The 25,045-nt window shown below is 41.3% G+C and overlaps 2 protein-coding genes across 2 annotated transcripts; both read left to right on the top strand.

Moving 5' to 3' along the window:
* The first annotated feature begins 162 nt into the window (after positions 1–162).
* On the top strand, positions 163–10,238 carry LOC112873278. The gene is made up of 16 exons (XM_025936273.1): positions 163–583; positions 2,497–2,601; positions 2,682–2,956; positions 3,056–3,304; positions 3,371–3,489; positions 3,591–3,689; positions 3,812–3,920; positions 4,022–4,156; positions 6,837–7,263; positions 7,519–7,626; positions 7,705–7,979; positions 8,063–8,311; positions 8,396–8,520; positions 9,208–9,306; positions 9,398–9,503; positions 9,858–10,238. The coding sequence occupies exons 1-16, from the start codon at positions 178–180 to the stop codon at positions 9,996–9,998; spliced, it is 3,027 nt and encodes a 1,008-aa protein (XP_025792058.1). The 5' UTR covers positions 163–177; the 3' UTR covers positions 9,999–10,238.
* Positions 10,239–15,397: 5,159 nt separating this feature from the next.
* Positions 15,398–24,990, top strand: LOC112877659 (RNA helicase aquarius). The gene is made up of 14 exons (XM_025942011.1): positions 15,398–15,944; positions 16,035–16,127; positions 16,965–17,027; positions 17,365–17,451; positions 17,533–17,685; positions 17,765–17,922; positions 18,576–18,810; positions 18,916–19,026; positions 20,003–21,061; positions 21,158–21,421; positions 21,839–22,024; positions 22,376–23,527; positions 23,629–23,979; positions 24,084–24,990. Exons 1-14 carry the CDS (start codon positions 15,531–15,533, stop codon positions 24,459–24,461), a joined length of 4,704 nt encoding a protein of 1,567 aa, XP_025797796.1. The 5' UTR covers positions 15,398–15,530; the 3' UTR covers positions 24,462–24,990.
* Positions 24,991–25,045: the final 55 nt, after the last annotated feature.

The raw sequence follows: 25,045 nt of genomic DNA, 5'->3' as shown, positions 1-25,045 counted from the left end.
GAATCAGTTATTGCTATAACATTGTTATGGGGTCATATCATTGGCATGATCCAGTATTCCAGCGTATCTATTTCTGATCAAAGAACCCAACAAGATAAAGATGACAATCATATACGGCCCCCTCTATATAAGACCCTTTCAAATAATCCAGAGTAGGCCAAACAGAAAACACCAGCCATGGGCAGTTCTTGTCAGAGGTGTTCTCCTTTGACGTTCAAGATCAGAAAAGATGCATTTGCCATCCAATTGTTCTGCCTCATACTCGTACAAGCGCCACTCGCTGATGAGGCTGGCCGACTGCAGGAGTTCTCCAGGTTAAGAATGGAGATGCAACCTGATGGAGTAGACAATGAAATGCTTATGAGTGGGAGTATGGATCATCCAATATATGTGGGTATGCAAGATGGGCTGAAAAAGGTTGATAAGATCAGTGAACTTCCTGGGCAGCCGGGGAAGGCTGTCTTTGATCAGTATGCAGGCTACATCACAGTTGATGCAACAACTAGAAAGGCCCTCTTTTACTACTTTGCAGAGGCTGCTGAAGAACCATCTACCAAGCCATTGGTCCTGTGGCTGAATGGAGGTAAGGAACCAATTGCTATGTGGTTTATTTCGACAGACAAATGTTTTTCTATGCTCTGCTTATCTGTTGCTTTCTGCTCATTGTATTTTATGGGTTGCAGTCTGGCAAAATGCATAGTTGTCCTAACCATCCATCCATACAAACCTGGTTTCAAGGTTCAAAATTTAAATACAGTTGGAACTTGCTACAAATAAGCACCAGAATAGTTTTTCCCCTCCTGTTCTAATGACCTACTTGTGGTTTACCAAATACAAAACATCCACATGCATTTATTGGAAGAATTGACAATTGATGGTGTTTGTTGATGCTTAAGTGAAGGTCACCAGTTCACCACCAAGAATGCGCAAAGAGGCACACAGAGGGCAATAAGCTGACAATCTATCATACATAGCATGATGCTCGAAGTAATTCTTCTGCCAATTGAAGCCAACTGGCCTAGTATGACGTTCGAAGTCAATCCTTTGTTGAGTGCACTAATCCTTGACGCCACACAACGGATTTTAATTTTCAGACTCTGCAAAGCCTTAATTGATTTAGTACGTCAAACCAAATTTGAAACCAAATAACGGCGAAAATCTGAAATCTTCATGACCATTCTTTTGTCTGATAACTTAGGCATTGTTCAATGCATGATTTTCAATCGTTGATAAACCCAGGTCACTGTTCATTTGTATCCATTTTCTTTCTTTCTTTTTTTCTGTTTTCTAATAACTCACTTGCACAGTAATATCTTGAAACACACCTTTCATCATCATACTGCATTACCGCTGATAAAGATAAAGTGGGGGCATGGCAATAACGTGGAGAGGACAAGACTACATTTTGCAGTAGAAGAATACTACAGATGAACAATAATCCTTTGATTTGTAGGAATATGAAAGAAGCTTGACAACAAAAGTTATTGAGATGGGCTGTGTCCAGGGTAAAATTACAGTACCTAGTACCAAACATTGTGAACTAGTTCTAAACTTTTCAATTATTCAACTATAAAAAGCTTCCAATTAACCAAATTATGTACTTCTCTGTAAGTGAGAAAACTATTTGCACATTTCCGTATAATCTGGTAAGTTAATATGATATTTCTAACAACTTGATTCTGTTGAAGAATGAAAATAACAACACCAAACAAAAGCAAATTGACGTCAAATTTTTCTTTTGATTAAATACATTTTTCTCTGCCAGCAGCAACGGAGAGGGCAATGACAATAGTAGCTTATGGGCCAAGGCAACACGAGATGTAGACAAGAGGATAGAGTGGGTGTAAGGAAGCGGCATGGGGACACAAGGTGAGAGAGAGGAGTGAAGGAAGATTAGTGGGAAGGAGAAAGGGGAGGAAGCGTGCAAGATGAGAACAGAGAGGAATTGATGTTGTAGGATCTCCAGCGGTGGCTCAGACGGTCAGACCACAGAGATGGTGGAGGCATCTGGTAGGAGAAGGGTTGAGGCGCATCGAATGGGAGTGCGAAGTGGAGGAAATCTCATCTACAACTAGGGCAACAGCATTCATCAAGCAGATATCTATCACCCCTCCAAACTCGACTGGTGGCACTCTACCTAGCCTTAGTTTCCCTCTACTTTTGGTTTCTATCTATATACTATAAGATATTCGGAACATGGTTTCCATGCTGCTTCTCCTTCCTCTGAAAGTAGAAGGTTGAGGGTTACTCTGCCTAAAATTTATAGATAACAAAGTGTTTCATCTATCATATATTTTTCACACCAAATGCTCAGAATGGCTCAATTGTATGTCGTGTACTTCATACTTGCACTTCTTGGCTACTGATCTTAATTGTTCACAAGTTAACCTTTCCTTAGCATATTTAGACATATGTTCATAGAAAAATCATGCAGCCAACAATTCTACCATGTGATATTCTTTTGCAATTACAGAAAGAGTTACCTTGAAATTTCAGGGCCTGGCTGTTCCTCTCTGGGAGGAGCTATGCTTGAAATTGGACCGTTCTTCGTCAACAGAGATAACAAGACACTGTCCAGAAACAAATATGCATGGAACAATGGTAAGCTGATTCCCACAAGGTTACATATGACAATTGCACTCATTATACCTCTGTGCTAACTGATCATTCCCGGATGACAGTGGCAAACATGCTCTTCCTTGAGAGCCCTGCTGGTGTTGGATTCTCATACTCGAACAGAACATCAGATTACAATAACACAGGTGACAGGAGCACCGCAGCAGATGCATATACTTTCCTCATCAATTGGCTGGAGAGGTTCCCAGAGTACAAGGGCCGCCGCTTCTTTATAACTGGCGAAAGTTATGGTGGCCACTACATACCACAGCTTGCCAACACTATTCTGTCAAATAACAAAATCATGAACACCACTATGGTCAATCTCAAAGGAGTTGCTGTAAGTTCCGGACAATAACAGTTAGTAGTAATGCTTCCAAGTATATTGAATCAAAGTATATACTCATATTATAGTTTAGCATTCACTTTATGGAAAAAGATTGGGAATGCTTACTTGGATGATGACACAAACACAAGAGCAACCATCGATTACTACTGGACACATGCTATGATCTCCAAAGAAACTCACAAAGCAGTTCAGGAAAATTGCAGCTTTAATAGAACATACACAGGACTCTGTAGAACCGCGATAGAAGAAGCTAACAATGAGAAGGGCCTCATTGATCAATCCAACATCTATGCATCCTTCTGCTGGGATGCTTCTGCTCCCCAACAGCAGCATGCCTCGGTAAAAGTCATCTAGCAGATTTTAAACAAGTTCAACTTCTCCCAAACTGATGGTATGATGTTGCAGGTAACCAACATTGACCCCTGTGCCAGTTACTATATGCAATCATATCTAAACCGTCAAGAGGTGCAGAGAGCATTTCATGCTAACACCACAGGGTTGAAGCAACCATGGTCGGATTGCAGGTGAAAGAAACAAATCTGATGTTCTTTCAATTTCAAGTATTTAATATAGAATTTAGCATTCTGGTATGTTATTAAAGTTCTATATGCTTTCTGAGCACCAGTCATATCATTTCTCCTGAAAATTGGAAAGATGCCCAAGTCTCTATGCTACCATCTATTGAGCATTTAATTTCAAGTGGAGTAAGCATATGGCTGTATAGGTAAGTCCACAAACATTACGAAGGTCCTGTTTGGATATGGGTCATTTGGATAGAAATACTTATGATTTGGATCAAATTTGATTTAGGCCACCCTACTAAGAAATGACCTATTTACCTTTCAGTGGTGATATTGATGCCGTGTGTCCAGTAACTTCAACACTGTATTCATTAGACATCCTGGGGCTGCAGATAAACTCATCATGGCGAGCATGGTATTCTGATGATAATGAGGTATGAGGTACAAACTATATGGTATGGTATGGTACGGTACGGTATAATCATTTGCTGCCGTGTAGGATTCTGAATCCCGTTGTTTCTTAATGAGATGGCAGGTTGGAGGCTATGTTGTTGAGTACAAAGGTCTTGTATTTGCAACAGTCAGAGGAGCTGGACATATGGTTCCTACCTACCAACCCCAAAGGGGGCTCACCTTATTCTCGTCATTCCTGCAAGGGAAACTGCCCCCTGAATGATTGGAGTTTTACAATATTCAATTCTTTTATCGTTTCTAGCAATGAAGATAGACAAGAATTCATCAGAAAAATAATAGAAACATACTAGCCGAACATAGTAGGCTTGCTTGTATTGAAGGATATTATTACAAAGAATGAACATTATATTCTGAATCATCAAATTTCATCAAAAAGCCTAAGCCTAAACGGTTTTTATGAAATAATTATAATGAAAAGGTTGCATTTTTTTGTGCCAGATACAAACCTATAGCTTATGATTTTTCAGATACTTTGAGTTTCACATTCAGTACAACAAAATTGTACATACAGGAAATAGTGGAAGGAGGTGTACGTTTGTGGATGTTTCTCATGTGTTGTTCCAATCAATTTCAGTTGGATGAAACTCAAAATTTAATAAAGAGAAGTAGCTGATCATAAACTTTTACAGCTAAACTGTAAAATTATAACCTTGAACACCATTATGGACATATAGTCCCTCTGGATCAAAATAAATAACGATCTACAATGTAATACCTGACAAACAATTTCTTTAAAAATGTATCATTTCAAATAAACATATTTAAATGTTATGAAAGTACTTCTCGTTACAAACCTAGTATCAGCTATCTTATATCCTAAGTCTATGTCGTTCTCTGTATATCGATGATGGTCGAAGTTAAAAAAGTTTGACCAGCTGGAATTATAAAAAGATGTATATTTCGAATCAGAACTAGCTTCCTATACTTGGTGTACTAAGGTTACCCTCACTGCTGTATTTTTCAACTGACTACACGATGATTCTCTAACAGCATCTAAAGAAGCCCATCAAGCAATCCAACAGCAGAGAGCGCCTTGGTTTGCTCAAGAAAAGTATTGGCAGGGTCCTTACCAATCTGCAACCCACAGAGTCAAACGGACAAAAAAGAAAGAGTTGACTTTGACTCTATTGGTGTTAGGGATCCTTTTTGCATGGTCACTGAAGGATGATTTTAATAGGTTTTTTTTGTATAGAGTAAACTGGACTTGACTATAGCAGTTTTTCTTTATTGATAATGGTAAACATATGAATTCATAAAGGAGCAGAATACCAACAGGAGGAAATATTCCTTGCTGCCTTTCTAAGCCTCTCTATGCATCTTCCTTCCTCTTGCTCACTTCTCTGAGTTCTCTCTTTGACAATGTGTTGTCTTGGAAGGCATTTTGCAAATGTGCACTACTAGAAAGTGGGATTCCCTTCTAAAGTTGATGCCTCCTGTCCCATCAACTCGTTTTTCAACTCTAACCCACAATGGGTCCACTCAGTGCATGACAACTAACTGGAAATGAAAAATAAGGAAAGAAAGAAATGCAATAATGCAATGGTTATATGATGCCCGCATAGATCTACGGTAAGAGATGGTCTATTCAAAGGTAGCAAAGAAACCTTGTGAATTGGACACAACCAGAAAAAAAGAAAACATAGTTTAAAAAGAAAAGAGACCAGGAGACTATCCCCTTCCTAAAATATTGTTATTTTCAAGTTCCTCTTCCTGAAGAAGAGGGTTATTGTTAACAGTCGATGACAGTTTGGTGAAAATATTTGTTCCATGCTCACAGCTCAAGTTTGGAATCTACCTTTCTACAGGAAAGTTTCAGATGAAAGGGCAGGTTGCTTGAAAGCCACACCACAACAACAAAATGGAATGTGCGCACATACTTGGAAGGTGGATCAGTTTATTCTTTTGAAGATACATGAGACGGAACATGGAAATAACATTCAACTTCATTGAAGTGGAAATGACAAGGAGTCTACTGTCGATGCATTAATATAGTGATGGTGCTGACCAGATGCTATCAACAAGTAACCTCTGAGTATTATCAACATGCTTTCTTGCTTCAAGGAAAAAAATCAACACTCAAAGAGAACAATTTTGTGCAACAACATTGTGATTAGCTTCACATAAATCAATTGAAACCGGCAGTACAAAAGAATCATGAATCCTTAGCAACTTTCACAAGCTTTTATCAACAAAGTAGAGCCTCAATTTAAGAGAATAACAAGTCAAGCCACATAGAAACTAGGAAACAACATATTTCTCTATGATAATGATTGCACTAAGCCAGAAGTCCGACTGCATCTAGCTCTGTGGAAATGCTGGATTACCAAATGGTTTTTTCTTGAAATACGCTCTGTTAAAAGGCAATCAGAAGAAGCAATGGATGCAGTGCAATCCCTTGGTTTAGACTAAGGACCACAGCAGAAAGGCACACTAAAGTAAAGATGCATGGGAATCTTGACAGAATATAATCGAGTGAACAGGAAGCTTATGAGGATGTACGAAACTAAGCAAAATAAAGTCAAAGATCAAGATATACACAGTACATTTAATCAATGTTGCGATGGATGAGACGCCTCAATCTGATTTGCATACATTTTCCTTTTCTTTCCCATATAATGAGTGTGATTGAGACAGAGATAGCTCTTGTGCCTTTCTAGGGATTGTGCTGACTTTGTTAGGTCGCAGCCAACAAAAAGAAACTTAGAATTTCAATTGAACACCGTTGGCATTACAAATGTAGATGCCATCTGAAAGAGAGAATATTAAGAGCTTTAAGTCCAACTTGCACGGAAAAGTCAAAGGATCAATCATATTATGGTTTCCTTGGAGGACTCTTCAACTGTACTGCAAACAGAATGTCCCCTCTATAAATAAAGATTGACCAATGGCAACCTAGCACAAGACACCAAACACCCATGCACACGCTTCCTATCAAGATGAAAAGAGGCCTCCTGATACTTTGGTCCTTGTTCTACTTCAGTGCTGCAAACACAGCCACTAGAAACCAGGCCAACCATCCTCTTGAATATGATGATTTGAGATTATCCGGCAAATATATTGAAGGGAAACTAGATTCGACTCTGAAGAATGGGACTAGTCCCTCGGTGCATAGAGCCCCAAAAAACAATCTACAGGACCAGGATAAGATTGTATCGATGCCAGGGCAAACAGGGATAGTAGAATTTGACCAATATGCAGGATATGTCACGGTGGATGGAAAGGCCGGAAGGGCTTTGTTCTACTACTTCGTTGAGGCTCCTCAAGATCCTTTGGACAAACCACTAGTCCTATGGCTGAATGGAGGTATGCCACTGACTCTATTCACTGCGATTTGTAATACATTTTAGTGCATAAACAGTGAACCTCACATGTCTGTAGAGTTTTCTTCAAGATGCTGTTACAAACTATTTTAGGTCTATTTGCTTGCCATAATGAGGGTCAACAAACATCTGGAAAAAATCATGTCCATGATACTAGAACATATATCATCTCTGTTGACTGCTACAGCAAGATGCCTAGTTTTCAGAGAATAAGACGAAACACTTATTGGATCTGCAGGGCCCGGCTGTTCATCCTTTGGATCTGGAGCCATGCTTGAACTTGGTCCTTTCTCCGTCCGTAGTGACAACAAGACACTGTATAGGAAAAGACATGCATGGAACAGAGGTAAATCACTTTAAACCTTCACTAGATTAATAGTTAAATAAGTTAGTTGGATTAACACCCATGTGTCCATAAATGCAGTGGCCAATATGCTGTTTGTTGAGATCCCAGCTGGTGTTGGGTACTCATATTCAAACACTACCTCAGATTATTATAACATTGGCGACCAAAGAACAACGGATGATGCTTATACCTTTCTTGAAAATTGGTTAGAGAAATTTCCTGAGTATCAGGATCGTGATTTCTTCATAACTGGTGAGAGCTATGCAGGTCACTATATACCAGAGCTTGCTAATCTGATTGTTTCTAAGAATAGAGCCAACAATGCAACTAATATCAAGCTTAAAGGTGTTGCGGTAAGTTTTCCTCTATAACTGCTTCTGTAGCTTATAAGATCGGTAAATTTCTAACCAATGGTAACACTGTAAAACTTGATCAGATTGGAAATGCAGACTTGGATGACAATTTGACTCTACAAGCATCATTTGACTACTATTGGATGCATGCTATGATTTCTAGAAAAGCTTATAGAGCCATCAAGGATAAATGTGGCTTTAATGGGACATACACTAAAGATTGCCAAAATGCCATGAAATTAGCTACCCAGGAAAAAGGAAATGTTGATGACTATGACATTTATGCACCAACATGCCATGATGCCTCAAATTCTTCAAAATCAAGTGACTCGGTATGCAGCACCAAACATAAGTTTCACATATGCTTTTTTTATTCCCTTTCTATATGATCTTTGGGATCTGAAACTTTGGTTTAGTTTCAGTTAGTGTTTGGTGATCCATGCACAAACCACTATGTCTCCTCTTACCTAAATCGTCCTGAGGTCCAAAAGGCACTCCATGCAAACACAACAGGGTTAGACTACCCATGGATGGATTGCAGGTATGTGGATTGAATGTCTGAATATGTTTACCATATTTGCCTCCAATTTATGAGCGTTCTCAGACCATAACCCTTGTGTGACCCTATTAGCAATCTGTTATTGGCTTTGCTAAAGCAATCTGGAAAGGTATATCCTTTATGTACAAACAATACTTATATAACCCAAAGGAACAGAATAATTATATATCTTTCATCACTCACTTCTTAATAGCATTAATGTTAAAAGGTAACAACAGCCTCTACGAGCCAACCATCAAAGAGTATGTGAACCACTGTTGACAAAAATTATTCCTTTAGCATAAACTTTTATATGCAAAAAGGTCTTGATAAATCTAAATTAAAAGGGGAATAATGCCAGATGATTCTGAAGCCTATGTTCAGCCAGTTCAACAATCAGCTATTTGAAATCATAAAGATATTTAACCCATTTAGTCTTGGGAAAAGCAAAGGTGGGTCTAGGGCCACATGCACTGCATACCGACACCATTGAGTATGCACCGAAATGCATGTATTTCAATTCATCATCAATCGTGTAAATGGTGTGCATATGCCCCAGTGCATACTCATTCAGGTATATCTTGAGATTTTTGTTCAGTTTCAAGAAACCTCTTGCTAGATTAGCAATTGGGCATCAAGGAGAAGTTAACAGTACGACATGCTTATGATTAATTTATATGTTTATTCAAGCAGCCAGCATGTATTTGATAATTGGAAAGATTCACCAGAGACAATGCTGCCATCAATCAAGAAAGTCATTTCAAGTGGCATTAGAATATGGCTATACAGGTACACATGTTCAGCTTCATGTGTGACAAAATACATAGCCTAATATGTTACATCATAAAACTGTGATTTAGACTCTACCTCTGTGTACCAGTGGTGATATGGATGCAGTGTGTTCATTCATTTCCACACAATATGTGCTGGACATTCTTGAGCTTCCTATTGAAACATCTTGGCGTCCATGGCGCCTCGATAATGAGGTACGTAGCCCAATGTTCATCAGATGATTATGATTGAATACCAGCATTCATGTCGCAGGATTCCTTTGGATCAAACTGTATATGTGCTTCCTGCAAAAATCAAAAACAAAAGGATCCGTCATGTTGCTTGTCAGAACTTGCAATGATCACTAGTCCCCAACGCAATTCGATAACCAAGTTCCTAAACTCTTAACAAAACATCAAAACGGAAATACGTTTGAACATAAAACAGTTATAGTTGAAGAACAGTTGCCCAAAAAGAGTGTACATGCCGAAACATCATAAATGCATTGTTTCATCAAGCATAGCTGCGAAAAAATAACATCCTTCTCCTAATCCTTCGCTACACGGCAGGTTGCTGGCTACGTTGTTGGGTATAAAGGATTGGTCTTCGCAACAGTCAAAGGAGCCGGGCACATGGTCCCATACTACCAGCCTCGCAGGGCATTGGCACTATTCTCATCATTCCTTGAAGGGAAGCTCCCTCCGCACTGATCCAGTAAGCTGGCAGGTTTCACAGATGCCCTTTGCTCAGCCTACGGAATCACAGGCAGTCCATAAGGCCCTAATATATACGGCGCGTGTAGCTTGGATTTAGTTTAATTTCCCTGCGCAAGTGAAGGGAACTATGTAATTCTGCTATAGTTGAGCGACTCAGTGTAATGGGGAGTCCAACGACCTCTGGTTTGTAGCTAGCATAAGGGGAAAAGTTCAAATAGTACTAAATCCGGAACACATGTTCAAAATTGTTCCTCACGTGACTGAAGATGTCAGTGCTAACGCCATCACTGCGCGCCGTAGCAACCAGGAATTTCGCGCATAAAAGAAAGAACTTCAGATGGGGAAGGGGGTTAAAATCAGAGAGAAAATGATGGGACGAGATTTCGGGAGTCAGGTCGCGCTGCGAGAGTGAGGAAAAGATGAGAGTGGAGCGAACCACGGAGGAAGGTGGCGGCCGCAGAATGGCACGGCCACCGTACCAGCCCGCGACGAACGAGGACGACGGGTGGCGACCGGCGCATCGCCGACCCGTCGCGCCTGCTCAACGGGCCACCGGGGTAATCAACCACCCACCTAGCGGAACCACCAATAGGGCAAGGTCCTAGCCCCGCCGGTGAGACCCCCATTCACTACCTCCGACTCCGACAGCCTCTGGCGCAGCCGACCCGTCGCTGCCTGCGTGGCTGCGTCGAGGGCCCCCGTTTCGGGAAGAAGGCCCGCCTAAACGATGAGGTACGGGCTGAACTGGGCCGACTGATCATGAATGAATACGGAGAAGGAAAGGCCCAGCCGCCCTATTTATTTGTGAAGGAGCCCTGTTGTTCTCTACGAGAGAGAGCGGTGCCGTGCTCGTCGATGTGTTGAATAGCAACTTTTCAAAGAAATCGTTATTCGTAGAGAATTAGATCCAAGTCGGTTTAAAATAAAGCGGTATCTTGATCGAGACACAAGTGCTGAGTTCACATCAACATGAAGGTGATCGAGAATTCAGCTACACTATGAAATAAGACTGCAACCTTTACTGAGTGACATGATTTTGCCGATGAAAATCATTAAACCGTAGCCATAATCTGCTTTACCATTTGCTTGAGGCCACTGCGATTATTATTCCCTTTAATCATTTCTTCTATCTTCTGCTGGCGATCCACTCGAGTGAATGCTAACCCATATAGGGTGTGTTTGGTTTGAATGTTTAGGGCATCAAGAGTGTAAAGTGCGGTCTGGCCTTCAGCCCCGGTCATGAGTTTTCAGGGGCTTGGGGCGGAACAGAAATCGGGGTCTTTAGAATGATGATGATGATGATAAATATTATGCATAAAAGATATTTATATCGAATAATTTCTAAATATTATCTATATTATCTTAAGAGTTTCATCTAATATTTGAAGATATGAAGTTGTTGTTGATGATATACATCAATAATATCGAATTCATCCAATAACTTCTTCTATATGCATAAGCATAACATTATCATAACTTCTAGGTGATACGATTATTCTAGAACTTCAAAAAATTATTGGTAGTTCAAAGCTAGCTAGCTAGCGATAAACTTTAAAGGTATCAAATCAACTACATAAAATAGGACTCTCGAATCCCAATATATCTCTCACCAATATCCAAATGATCGATTTTGATAATGGTCAAGCAATAATATACTGATCTCATCATCACTCACAAGTAAAACATGAAATACAAATTAATCTAATTATTTGAGCTGGTGAGGATTACGGCTGGCTTAAACTAAAAATAAAAATACCTATCTTGCATTGGCTCCTCTACTTTCTACCTTGCCTGCTTGCTTTTGCCTACGATCATACGCTTATCTGCTGGAATTGATGACGGTAACTCTGTGAGACTGAGATACGGACTATGGAGACATATCGATGGAGGCACATTGCCAGCACGCCACTAGGGCGATGGTGAGTGACGAGTGTGTGAATCGCAAGCGGCCACCATGACACATTATCCATCACGCCAATCGCGCCGAAAAATAAAGGACAATCGAGGAGATGTGCGGACGGGATCACAATTCATGAAGATAGAAAACTCAAGGAGGTAGCCTAGAAGTTGCATGGTTTCGTTGCTCGGATCCTAGTACCACCAGTGTATACATCTATTTACTACCGCACCGTGTATATACCTGCTGACAGAGCCCTTTGATTTTGGGGGCCCAGGGCAGCTGCCCCTCTCACCCCCGCCCCCCTCCCGCCCACCCCGGGCCGGGCTTGCCGGCCTTAAGGATGGGTCCCCTATCAGATTGAGGTCGCACATGCTACGTATATAGCCAAGGCAGCTCTTAAGAGTGGATCTTGCTTCAAAACTAAAATAATCCACCAAGGCGCCTCTTCTTACCTACGGATGCTAATGGGTACCTAAAACCTGATGGATAGGATACGGATTTGGATCAATTTTTAGATCCGTGGATTTATTAACGAGCAAGAAGTTCTATCAGTTGGGTTTATGAGCACGGGTTTGTTCCTATAGTACCAAACCCGTGGGTTTTTTTAAACCCAATGCAATAGTACATAATACCATTCTATTGTAAACTTCACGTTAATACCATTATTTTATAATGTTATTATGATCTTGTAACTAACTTGATTTCAATACCTCATGAACTTATAACAAAACTTGTTAATACTATTATCACATGAAGTAGCAAACTTGTTAAATATAATTTAACTCCCTCTAAAATATTTATACAATAAATTATGAACTTATTACTCATTCTATATTTATGCAAAATTTAATTTATTGCTTAGATAAATATATTATCTCTCTAGTTATTTAAATTGAAGCATATTTGAAAAAAAGCAGCTTTTCAACCTTGGAAATCTCACAGCCACGCTTGGGCTGCTTTCATCGGCTGTGAAGCGTCGGTTTCGCGAAATTTACCCGCCTGCCACCGCTTAGGCTGTCTCCAACGGGAGACTGTAAACCGTTCTCTACCCTATATACAGAGAAGATTCCGTTCTCTATATGCTCCAGCAGCGTTCTCTAAATGGTCCTCTAAAATAGAGAACGCTACAGGTTTCCTCTATATATAGAGATTCTCTCCTCTTCTCTATTTTTTCTTTACGTTTTAAACACTGGATTAAATAAAAATAAAATATTTCCATAGCATTTGAGGTATGATAAATACGTACGTATAAAAATTTGGAACAAAATACGTTTCTAATATAGGGTTTAATATATAGAGAACAAGATTTAGAGAATGTTGTTGGAGAGAAATAAGATATAAAGGAAAGAATTTTGTGGAGAAGTGTGTAAATGACGGATACATATAAGCATAAACAGAACGACGGTCGGACATAGCCTCGTGTTCCTTTTTTTTCTTCCTCGCTCCCTTCCTCGTTTCGAAACCCGCAGACGCTCCTCCCGTCCCGACCTGCACGCGGTAGCCCCGGCGGCAGCGCATCCCGGCCCCGGCGGTGGCGCTCCCCGGCCCCGGCGGCAGCGGATCCGGGCGATTCCTCCCCTTCCCTAACCCTCTCTTCTCCTCTTGCGGCTCGAGGGAGCAGGTGGCGCGAGGGCCCGGCCCCGCGGCTCCCCTTCCGGCGCGGTGGTGTGAGAGCGGCAGGCGACCCCATCCGGCCCCGCTCGGCTTGTCCCGGCGGCGCATCTTCTCGCCGCCCGCCGCATCCAGCGGCTCCGTTGGTTTCCTCCTCGACAGCAGGTGCGGCGGCGGGCGCGTGGCGGCGATCGGCGGCCCCCTCCGAACCTTCCCCGGCGGCAGGCGCGTGACAGGCAACCGGCGGCCCCCTCCAGTGCTCGTCCTCTGTTTCAAAGGATGTCTCAGACCGTCATAGCCGCAAAATCTCATCCTCGCACCGTGCTGACCGCGGTGGCAGATCGGATCGCAAATCTTCCAGGTTGGTGGGTGCCTCGTCTTCTCACAAGTCACAGAGCTCACGGCATGCTCGCTCTGGATTTGCCTCAGGTTCTATGCTGAAGCACTCAAGGACCCGGAACATGCCCATGACTTTGCTTGGGTCAAGACACCAGTTTTGCTGGTCATTTTTTTTTTGTCTTGTGAATAAAGCTCGGAACAATAAGCAAAGCAGTGCTTTCATACCAGTCCACGTGTTTTGAATTCAGTGTTATTGATGTCAAATACGAATTGTACAATGTATCAGTTTTGGTGTTCATTTTCCCTTACGAATAAAGCTTGAAACAATAAGATTAGCATTTCTTTTAAGTCATATGTTCTGTAACATGGCATTGCTGAGTATGCGTGGTGATGAATGGAACTGTATCATGCACCTGCATATTTGATATTGTATGTCAGAAATGAATTCCTGCATATTTATTGATGACGAGATAGATAGATAGATCATTGATAATGGATCACAAGCCAAGAAGAATTGAGAGAGAATTGGTTGGTAAAAAAATTAACTTTCCTTTCTAAAACGGCTATTTATATGTGAATCTCTAAACAATATAATATAGTGTTTTACAATCATTTTTCATATAAACTGTCTCTCAGAAGTTTAGAGGCATTACAGTCATTTCTTACCATTCCCACCGACTTACAGCTAATTCAACTAAATGGCTTTTTAACCTTTTCACAGTCATTTCTTACCAGTCCCACAGACTCACAGCTAATTCAACTAAATGGCTATTTCTTACCAGTCCCACAAACTCACAGCTAATTCAACTAAATGGCTTTTAGCTTTTTCACAGCTCACAGCCCGTAGCAGCTTTTTTCCCACGGCCACAACCTAACCAAACACAACCATAAGCAAGCGTGGGTGATCATCGGATTGTTTGTAATCTTCCTCTCTACTCCGTTGCCAACAGGGGATATAAAAGGTAAATGCCATCTAGCCTGAGACAAAAATAAAAGATGGGAAATTAATCATCAATTAGACTTTGATGGCGAGATGAAGCATAAACAAGTCACTAGCATATAATACCTTAACATTTGTATTGTCTTCCTCGTTTCACTAAAGATATGACACTACCACATCTAACATCGCTCAAGCTAAAATGTTTAACAAGTAGTGTAACGACTAACGATCCCGAACCAACAGTGTAAAAAGATGAATTGATACATCTGCAGGGTAACAATATAGATGTAAATGAAATTGCAGTTAAATTATCTGCCATAGACAGTCAGAATCCAACAGAAAATTTGTGCTAAGTTCCTTTTTTCTTAAAAAAAACTAGAATCCTTACGGAAAAGGAAAGAATGCGTTCAAAAATCTCCAGCCGACGGGGCGAAGCAGGACCAGCAATCAACCGACTGTCCCCGAACTATCTCACATGGGCGGGCTTAAGGCTAAACGAAGCCGGACTCTGCCGTAGGGGGGCTTGTGCAGCTCGAGCCGGAAAAAATGGTGGCTTCCGGCTAAACCGCCGCCGCTTTCAAATCCCTCCTCTCGCCGCCGCCGGCCGGCCGCCGGCTCCCCTCTCCCGCCCCGTCCCACTCCCGCTCCCACGGCCGCACCCGAACCCTAAACCCCGCAAACCCCGCGAATCCCGCCCAAACCCTAAACCTCGTGAGCCCCGGGAGCTGCCTCAGCCATGCCGAAGGTCTTTGGCACCGGTGTCTACGAGTTCCGGCACCCCCGCGCGGCGGAGTACCCTCTCCCAGCGGACGCCGCCCCCGCCACGACCGCGGCGCCCGACAAGGTCCCCGCGTCCACCGGCGGCGCCTCCATCACGCTCCTCGACATCCAGCGGGACCGCCTCACCCGCGTCGCCGCCGAGCACTGGTGCACGCCCGCCGCCGCCTCGGCCTTCGATGCGGACCTCGTCAGGGAGATCTACGCCACGGAGCTCCGGGTCGAGGGCCGCGGCCGGAAGACCGTGCCGCTGCACCGCGTCATGATCCTCGAGGTCAGCCAGTACCTCGAGAACTACCTGTGGCCGCACTTCGACCCGGCGGACGCCTCCTTCGAGCACGTCATGTCCATCATCCTCATGGTTAACGAGAAGGTCAGCCTCTGCTCCGAATTGGGTTGGAGCTCTTGCTGCTAGCTCGGGCGATTTCTAGGGTTTCTGACATGATTTGGACCTTATGTGCAGTTTCGGGAGAATGTGGCGGCGTGGACGTGCTTCCATGACCGTAAGGATGCTTTCAAGGGGTTCCTGTGGCGGGTTCTCAAGCTCAAGGAAGAGGTTTGTGTCGATTTTTCTAGACTTATCTATGTGATTTTCCCAGTAAAACAAATCGTCATGTGAGATCTTATTTAGGATACAATTGATTTTGGAGCTGGCTAATTATATGTCCACTTTGAAGTTTATGTTATTCAGTGGAGCTTGGATAAATCTGGGTGTTGTTGTTTTAACACTCCTAAAATGTGGGGTGACCAGGATTGGTTTAGATGTCCAATTGTTTCTAAAAGCATTCATAGGCTCATGTTACATTGAGGCCACTATTAGTGCACTGCAGCGATTAGGATCTACAAATTTGCGCATCTCACTTTAGCCAAAATGTAATAGGTAGTGACTACTGAGATGTAGTTACTGGCCAGTAGCCACCATTGTTGGTGGTATAATTGAGAACTCAGATCGTATTACAAAAGCTTTAGAAGTTTGGTGGTTTATATAGATTGTATTGTGGCAATGATGTTTTCCTCAGTTTACTGTTCAGTTGTTTTGAGCTCCAGTTGAATAGCTTGTACCGAGCAGTTCAATCTCAGATGCTCTAGTAGGTTCTTTGAATGTCAGGTAATCCAGTCAATTAGGATGGTATAATCGTACAGGGCTGGGTTATAGAGTTGAGGCCTTGAGGGGCATCAGGGGATATTGGGTTTTGCTGGTTGTGTTTTGTTTCACTTTTTTCTTTTCTTGCTCATATGAGCTGTTTTTGAGATGAATATTTCGTTGTATTTCTGTTTCAAACCCAAAACTTAAGTGCTTATGTCAGTACCAATCTGTGTCTTGTGGACCATTTCTTTATGAAAATATATTGCAATGTTCATACTGAAATTGTCTCGTTGTGCTAACTTACAGGAAAGGACCCTTAATATGGCAGAGAAAACAAATTACCTCCTGTTCATGATAAATGCATTTCAGGTACTTACTATTTGCATCACATGCTGATGCTTCATTTTCCCAATATACGCTGCTTAATAATTCCTGTTCAACCAACAACCACTGCAGACTTAATGATATTGGGCCGAACATTTGTTGTAACTTATAACTTCTTTATTGTATTGATCTATGTGCTGCTGATATTTATTTTGAACTTTTTTAAGTTTATGACCAATTATTGGATTGCCCTTGTAATAGTTTTAAAATTAAGCATTGAAGGCTTACTTTTGTGTGTACTGTTTAATCAGATTGTCACCCTGCGTCAGCTTTATGAGAACTTAATTCTTACAATGGTTATGTATTTTATGCTTTGCTGCAGAGTTTGGAGGATGAGCTTGTCCGGGAAACTATACTTCAGTTAGTAAGCCTAAAGCTATGGAATACTCTTTCTTTTGGACGACTTCAGGTAAGTTTGTCCCTATGAATAGTCTGTTTTTTTTTTCTGTGCTTACTTTTGGTTCCTTATCTTTGTTTAAAACATGTACAGATGGAACTCTGCCTTAACCCTGAATTGATTAAGAAGTGGACCAAAATCAAAAGAAGGGAGGCAAAAGAAGCAAAAAAGGCTGACCAACCTACTAATCCTTCTGAAATGCTTGAGAATAAATTCCTTAGGAATCTAATTGAAGAATTCTTGGAGGTGCACCTTTGAAGTTATTCTTTTTACTCTGTTATTGCTAGATTTGATTTCGCTTAACTACCATGAAACTTCCGTGTAGATTCTCGATTCGAAGGTCATATTATCCAGTCAAGATGGTGGTGAAGAATCTGTATTGAATGAGTCACCCAGTGGGCAGGTCGATGATTCTTGCGTCCTATATTGTGAGAGATTTATGGAATTTCTGATTGACATGTTGAGCCAGCTTCCTACTAGACGGTATGTGGATACTAATCTTGCATTGTCAGCACCTTTATAAACATAGGTTGTACCTGTGCCATTATAATTTATGTGCATGTTCCATTAACACAGATGTAAGAACCTGAGAACTTAACATCCTGTGATATAAGCACCTATCCACTTATAGACGCTTTAGGAACTTGGATGTTCAATTCTCTTCATAGTTCCAAGTGAAAACCTCTTGAAGTTTAAGTCATGGGGTGCAAATTATATTAAGAGTAACTTCCTTTTGTGACCATACAGTTTTCAATGTCCGTGCACATCAAATAGTCATTGAAACAGGTTTGTAGTTCCCTGGCTCTTTCCACTGGCACGTCACACGTACCAGTGTATTGCCCTTCATTCAAGGGTGTTAATCTTTCTGCTGTACGGATCTCTCATATTGTCATAACTGAACATCAATTCTTTGATCTGTTTTGTCTTTGTATATTCCTACATGTACATATAATAACTCTTCCATTGCATTTTACCTGTATTTCTTTAATATTGAAGAAAACACAAGTATATTTCTTAATCGAAGGAATATCTTGGTTCTGTTAAATATTGCTGGCAAGTGGCAATAATGACACACCTTAGCTTGCATTTGTTTATATTTTATATCTTTTCCCACTTGTGTTGCTTATCATCTGCAGATTTTTGAGGCCCCTAGTTGCTGATGTTGCTGTCGTTGCTAAGTGCCACTTAAGTGCACTCTATACTCATGAAAAGGGACGCCTTTTTGCACAGTTGGTTGACTTGCTGCAGTTTTATGAAGGCTTTGAGATTAATGATCATTCTGGAACACAGCTTGGTGATGATGATGTCCTGCAAGCTCATTATTCTCGTTTCCAAGCTTTTCAGCTGCTAGCATTTAAGCAAGTGCCTAAGGTGTGCAATTTATTCTTATTTCCATTTTTTTGGGGGGGTTTGGTTTCTTGTACACTAGTAGTAACACAGAAGGCAAATTGTAACTTTTCATTTTAATCATCGCAGTTGCGAGATTTTGCCTTGTCTAGTATTGGTTCACTACATAAGCGAGCTGACTTAACAAAAAAGCTGCTTGTCTTGTCAGACGTGGAGTTGCAAGATCTGGTTTGTAACAAGGTAAGGATTTTCTCATATTACTTTACCCATTTGTGCTTGTTGTCTATAGATATTTTATGAGGCTCTTTTGTAGTTTTTAAATAATCTTTCCTTGACATTTGTTAGTGGACTGGATATGCTTTTTGCTTGTCATTGGTGGTCTATTTTTTAACAATTTGATGGTGCCCGTCTCCATACCAAAGTTAAGCAGCGTGCAAAATACAATGTGTTCGTTTGGATCGATCATTTAATAACTGACCTGATAGTATTTCGTTGGAATTTTCCACAAACATTTGGATGATTTTTAAGGTTTAGTGCACAGGCACTTAATAGGCTGGAACCACCGTGTCTTAGTCTCTTAGAGTGAGTTGCTTAGCTCTACCTCTCCACCCCTTGTTGATGAAGTTGCAATCTGATGAGGTGAACTTTTAGTCCCTTTTGCCTCGTGATCCAGGATATGGGTTCAAATTAAATTCCCCCCATTTGGTTGCATTTGGGAATAATTGAATATAGGGTCTGCACATGATACACCCCCTATAAACAACACTAAGATCTGACATGCACTGACTTTGTTTGGCTTATGAATATGTGAAGTAAGGAACGATTTTTGTGAAACGGGTTTTCAAAAGCAGTATACACCGTCTCAAAATAAGCAGCGAATACATTTCTGACATGTTAATTTACCAGATAAATACTTCTAATTTTCTTATTTCCTAGCATGTGCTGTGCTGTTAAAAAACATCAATAGTCAAGTGACCTGATTGAACTGACAGCCACCAGTCATAGAGGTCAGAGCATTTATTTTGATGGCAACAGATACCCCCCCCCCCCATTTGTTCAACCCAAACAACAAATAGATTCCTTACTGGAGTTAGCTTAAAGGTTGTCCACATGTTTCATAGTTTAGTACCTCATTGCTTATTAGTGCTATGCACAAACATTTTATTTTACATGTGTTGCATGCATTTTGAGGTGCTAACAAGTCCTTTATAAGCAGCTCAAGTTAATCTCAGAGAAAGACCCATGCAGTGGAAGGCGTGATTTTCTTATCGAAGTCCTAGTTGCTTTTTTTGAGAAGCGGCAATCCCAAAAAGATGCAGTAAATGCACTTCCTCTTTATCCAAATGAGCAGATCATGTGGGATGAAAGCCTTGTTCCTAGCATTAATTACTCAGGAGAAGGCTGTCTTGCACTCCCAAAACTCAATCTCCAATTCTTGACGCTTCATGATTATTTGTTAAGAAATTTCAACCTGTTTCGTCTTGAATCAACGTATGAAATTCGTGAAGATATTCAGGAAGCTGTTCCTCATCTACATTCTTATATCAACAATGAGGGAGAGACAGCCTTCCGTGGATGGTCCAGAATGGCTGTTCCGATCAAGGAATTTAAGATTACAGAAGTGAAGCAGCCAAACATTGGGGAAGTTAAGCCTTCTGCTGTAACTGCCGATGTTACTTTCAGCATATCAAGCTACAGGCATCAGATAAAATCTGAATGGGATGCTCTGAAGGAGCATGATGTTCTATTTTTGCTGTCAATCCGCCCTTCTTTTGAGCCTCTTAGCCCTGAAGAAGCTGCAAAATCAACTGTGCCAGAAAGGCTAGGATTGCAATATGTACGTGGATGTGAGGTGATTGAAATTCGTGACGAGGAAGGAACACTCATGAATGACTTCACAGGAAGGATAAAGCGAGAAGAATGGAAACCACCCAAGGGTGACATTCGTACTGTCCGAATTGCCCTAGATACTGCACAGTACCACATTGATGTTACTGAAACAGCAGAGAAGGGCGCAGAAAATATGTATGGAACATTTAATATTCTAATGAGAAGGAAACCCAAGGAGAATAATTTCAAAGCGATCTTGGAATCTATACGTGATCTAATGAATGAAACATGTGTAGTTCCAGAATGGCTGCATAACATATTCTTGGGTTATGGAAATCCTTCTGCAGCACAGTGGATGAATATGCCTGATCTTCTGGAAGTTATAGATTTCAAAGACACTTTTCTTGATGCTAACCATGTACAGCAAAGTTTTCCAGATTATCAGGTAAATATTTTGACTCAAAATCTTGCTTCCTTGAAGTGGATCTATTTTCACTTCCATTTTTTATCTCCAAGATTCTAATGCTTGATTTTTTTTCAGGTTACGTTTATCAATTCTGATGGTACAGAAAACCTGCATCCAAGCCCTCCTTTTAAGATTAGGCTGTCCAAGAAAATGAGGGAAAGTAGTCATGCCCTACCCGGCAATGTGAACTCCAGTTTGGCTGTTAAGAATAACAATAATGTGGCTGATGGTGAGTCTCAGAAAGAGAAACTAATTGTTGAGACTTACATTCCAGCTGATCCTGGGCCATATCCTCAAGATAAACCTAAACAGAACTCAGTTAGGTTCACACCCACCCAGGTACTCTTCAGACTCTGGGATAACCCCATAATTTCAATTGGCGCATGTCTGGCAACAACGTGGGGGAGTACTAAGGCATATTTAGAGTATTTCTTGTGTGTGTTAGAATGCCTCTGTCCTATTTTATGCTAACAAGCACTTCAAAAGGATGCTTCTTCCATGTTCCAACTTTGATGATATGATACTGTCTCCGGTTCAAAATCAATATTTTATCTAAGTGTACATAAATCAAGACAGTGGTCATCTGACTGAACTTGAGTACATCACATAACTGCTCTCTTTAATAAATATCATAAGCTTACATTTGACATTTGTTTAGGCCCAGTATGCCTGCTGCATCAGTGTATTTGGTTTCAAGGTGAATGAGGATCTTATTCAACTTAAAAATTCTGATGCTGACAATATCTTTGTTTGTAGGTCGGTGCTATAATATCCGGTGTTCAACCTGGGTTGACAATGGTTGTTGGTCCTCCTGGTACGGGGAAAACAGATACAGCTGTGCAGATATTAAATGTTCTATATCATAACTGCCCTTCGCAAAGAACACTGATTATAACCCATTCCAATCAAGCTTTGAATGACTTGTTTGAGAAGATAATGCAGGTACTGTTACTGAGAAATATATTAGCTGTGCTCTTACTGCTTACCTAAGTTAGAACTTTTTTTAGAGGCAGTGGATCAATGCTATATACTGTATTTTAATGTGTGTGACTTGTTATTGCTGCCGCACCTGACTGGAAATTAGTTGAACATTCTCCCAGCAATTCCATGTAATTGCAATGTGTTTTACTCCATGTTGTTATGATTTGTTCTTTCATTGGAATCTAAATGAAAAAAAGGGTACCTGTTTGTCCTGAGGGATTCCGTACAAAATGAACCTAATGTCACATTTCCATGCATTATTGTTCAACATGTCAAAACACTATTAATTCCATGTATTTTTTTTCCTGCCAGAGGGATGTGCCTGCTAGGTACCTTCTTCGCCTTGGTCAGGGTGAGCAAGAGCTTGCAACTGATCTTGATTTTAGCCGTCAAGGTCGTGTCAATGCTATGCTTGTCCGACGGCTAGAGCTGCTAGGTGAAGTTTCTAAATTGGCGAGATCTCTTCGTCTTCCAGAAGATGTGGGTTACACTTGTGAAACTGCTGCTTATTTTTGGTTATTACATGTTTATGCCCGTTGGGAACAATTCTTAGCTGCCTGTGCACAAAATCAAGATAAGCCCTCTTTTGTCAAAGACCGCTTCCCATTTTCGGAGTTTTTTTCAGATACTCCGCAGCCTATTTTTACCGGTGAGTCTTTTGAGAAAGATATGCATGCAGCCAAGGGTTGTTTCAAACATCTATCTACAATATTCCAAGAGCTGGAAGAGTGCAGGGCTTTCGAACTACTTAAGTCAACAGTGGAGCGAGCAAATTATTTAATGACGAAACAGGCGAAGATTGTCGCCATGACTTGTACTCATGCAGCATTAAAGAGGCGAGACTTTCTTCAATTAGGTTTCAAATTTGACAATTTACTGATGGAAGAAAGTGCACAGATACTGGAGATAGAAACTTTTATCCCTATGCTGCTGCAACGACAGGAAGATGGCTATGCTCGCCTTAAACGTTGCATTTTAATTGGTGATCATCATCAGTTACCCCCTGTGGTGAAGAACATGGCTTTTCAGAAGTACAGCCACATGGACCAGAGTCTGTTTACTAGGTTCGTTCGTCTTGGTGTTCCTTACATTGAGCTCAATGCTCAGGGTCGTGCAAGACCTAGTATCGCTAAGCTTTATAACTGGAGATACAGAGAGCTGGGAGATCTGCCTTATGTGCGTGAGCAAGCGATCTTCCATAAAGCTAATGCTGGGTTCTCCTTTGAGTATCAGTTGGTTGATGTTCCTGATTATAAAGGCAAAGGCGAGTCTGCCCCCTCTCCTTGGTTCTACCAGAATGAAGGGGAGGCTGAGTATATTGTCGATGTATATATCTACATGCGCCTGATTGGCTACCCTGCCAATAAGATTTCAATATTAACGACCTACAATGGCCAGAAGCTTCTTATTCGTGATGTTATAAACAAAAGATGCAAGCCACATAATATTGAGCCACCTAACAAGGTATTTTGTAATAAATATGGTTTTTGAGCTACGTTCACATGCTTACATTGTATCAGCTATTGAGTTTGTTGTACTTACTTCTGTTGGTATTTGATACCTAGGTTACCACTGTGGACAAATTCCAGGGCCAGCAAAATGATTTCATTTTACTCTCTCTTGTCCGGACCCGTTTTGTTGGCCATCTCCGTGATGTTAGGAGACTTATTGTGGCTATGTCCCGTGCTCGTCTGGGATTGTATGTGTTCTGCCGCCGTTCACTGTTTGAACAGTGTTACGAATTGCAGCCAACATTCCAGCTTCTCCTCCAAAGACCTGATAAACTTGCCTTGAATCTTGAGGAGTGCACACCATTTACAGAGCGACCTTTGGGGGAAACTGGAAACATCCATTATGTTACTGGTATTGAAGACATTGGTCATCTGGTGAAGTTCAGACTGGAACATCTTCGTCAGGTACATTGTCCAGCACATCTCTGTGAAATAGTATAAATCTATTTGTTGCTGTTTTGTATATCAAAAAGAATCTGAGCCATAACTACCATTTCTTGGTACCACAGATGCAATACATGCAGTATTATGCTCCTCCGGCAAATGAGCTACCTCCAGCAGTGCCAGAAAATATTGCTGTAATCCCTTCAGAAAATGGCAGTGTTCCGAATCAGCCAAATGAGCAAATGGCAGTGGAAGAAAATGGTGGTGCAAGTGACACCACGGTCGGTAACAAGATGGAGGAAGACGCTGTTGAACCGAAGGATGAAACGATGCAGGAAGGAGACAAGACGAGTGAAGGGAATGGTGATGGTGACGTGGCTGCAAAGGATAAGGACGATGAACACGCTGATGCAAATGACAAGATGGAGGAAGGAGATTCCACGTCGAAGGACCAGATTGAGGAAGAAACTTCAGAGCCGAAGGACAAGATGGATGAAGAGTGAGGTATGGTGGTGGCCAGTTTGGAAATTGATGAAGGCTGATAACATGCGCCCCCCCCCCCCCCCCCCCCCCCCCCCACAAACAACCCCCGAGATGTGGGCACCACCAAGATTGACAAGGTGAGACCTATGTTCCAGCGGTTAATGATGATGAAGGTTGTTTACTAATGGTCAGCATGTTCCTGCGGTTCATTATTGGAAATCTTCAGGCAACTGTGTCTTCATGTATCCCACATGTGTTTAATGGTGTAGGAGGTTTTCGGCAGTTTGTCTGAATCACTGGGATATCAGATCTAGCCTTAGCGTGCACAAAGAAGTTTCCTCTAAGAGCTCTGTCCTTAACAAACTGTTGGAGCACACAGCCGGAACGTTGATTTGTGTACTTGATTGTTGTAATTTTGGCACGACTAGCGTTAGAATTTTTGCAGATACTGCTGTCATGTGAAGGCATATAAATTAGGCCAAATGGGATCGAGAGAGTGTTAACAGAGTTTTTTAATTACAATGTGTCTGACAGTTTTTTTTGTTTCAATTTATGCGCGACAGTTCTCGCAACATTTCGAGATTTTATTTACCGGAGTCACCAA

Source organism: Panicum hallii, chromosome 9 (assembly GCF_002211085.1).
Source record: "Panicum hallii strain FIL2 chromosome 9, PHallii_v3.1, whole genome shotgun sequence".
Lineage (NCBI taxonomy): Eukaryota > Viridiplantae > Streptophyta > Magnoliopsida > Poales > Poaceae > Panicum > Panicum hallii.
Note: the sequence above shows the minus strand (reverse complement) of the source record. Positions and strands in the feature narration are given on the sequence as shown.

Bases quoted from the DNA above. Each gene is read 5' to 3' on its own strand.
- LOC112873278 (XM_025936273.1), top strand. From the start codon at position 178: ATGGGCAGTTCTTGTCAGAGGTGTTCTCCTTTGACGTTCAAGATCAGA. The intron at 584-2,496 runs GTAAGGAACCAA...TTGAAATTTCAG, and splicing joins GGTCCTGTGGCTGAATGGAG to GGCCTGGCTGTTCCTCTCTG. The intron at 2,602-2,681 runs GTAAGCTGATTC...CCCGGATGACAG, and splicing joins CAAATATGCATGGAACAATG to TGGCAAACATGCTCTTCCTT.
- LOC112877659 (XM_025942011.1), top strand. From the start codon at position 15,531: ATGCCGAAGGTCTTTGGCACCGGTGTCTACGAGTTCCGGCACCCCCGC. The intron at 16,128-16,964 runs GTTTGTGTCGAT...GCTAACTTACAG, and splicing joins TTCTCAAGCTCAAGGAAGAG to GAAAGGACCCTTAATATGGC. The intron at 17,028-17,364 runs GTACTTACTATT...GCTTTGCTGCAG, and splicing joins TCATGATAAATGCATTTCAG to AGTTTGGAGGATGAGCTTGT.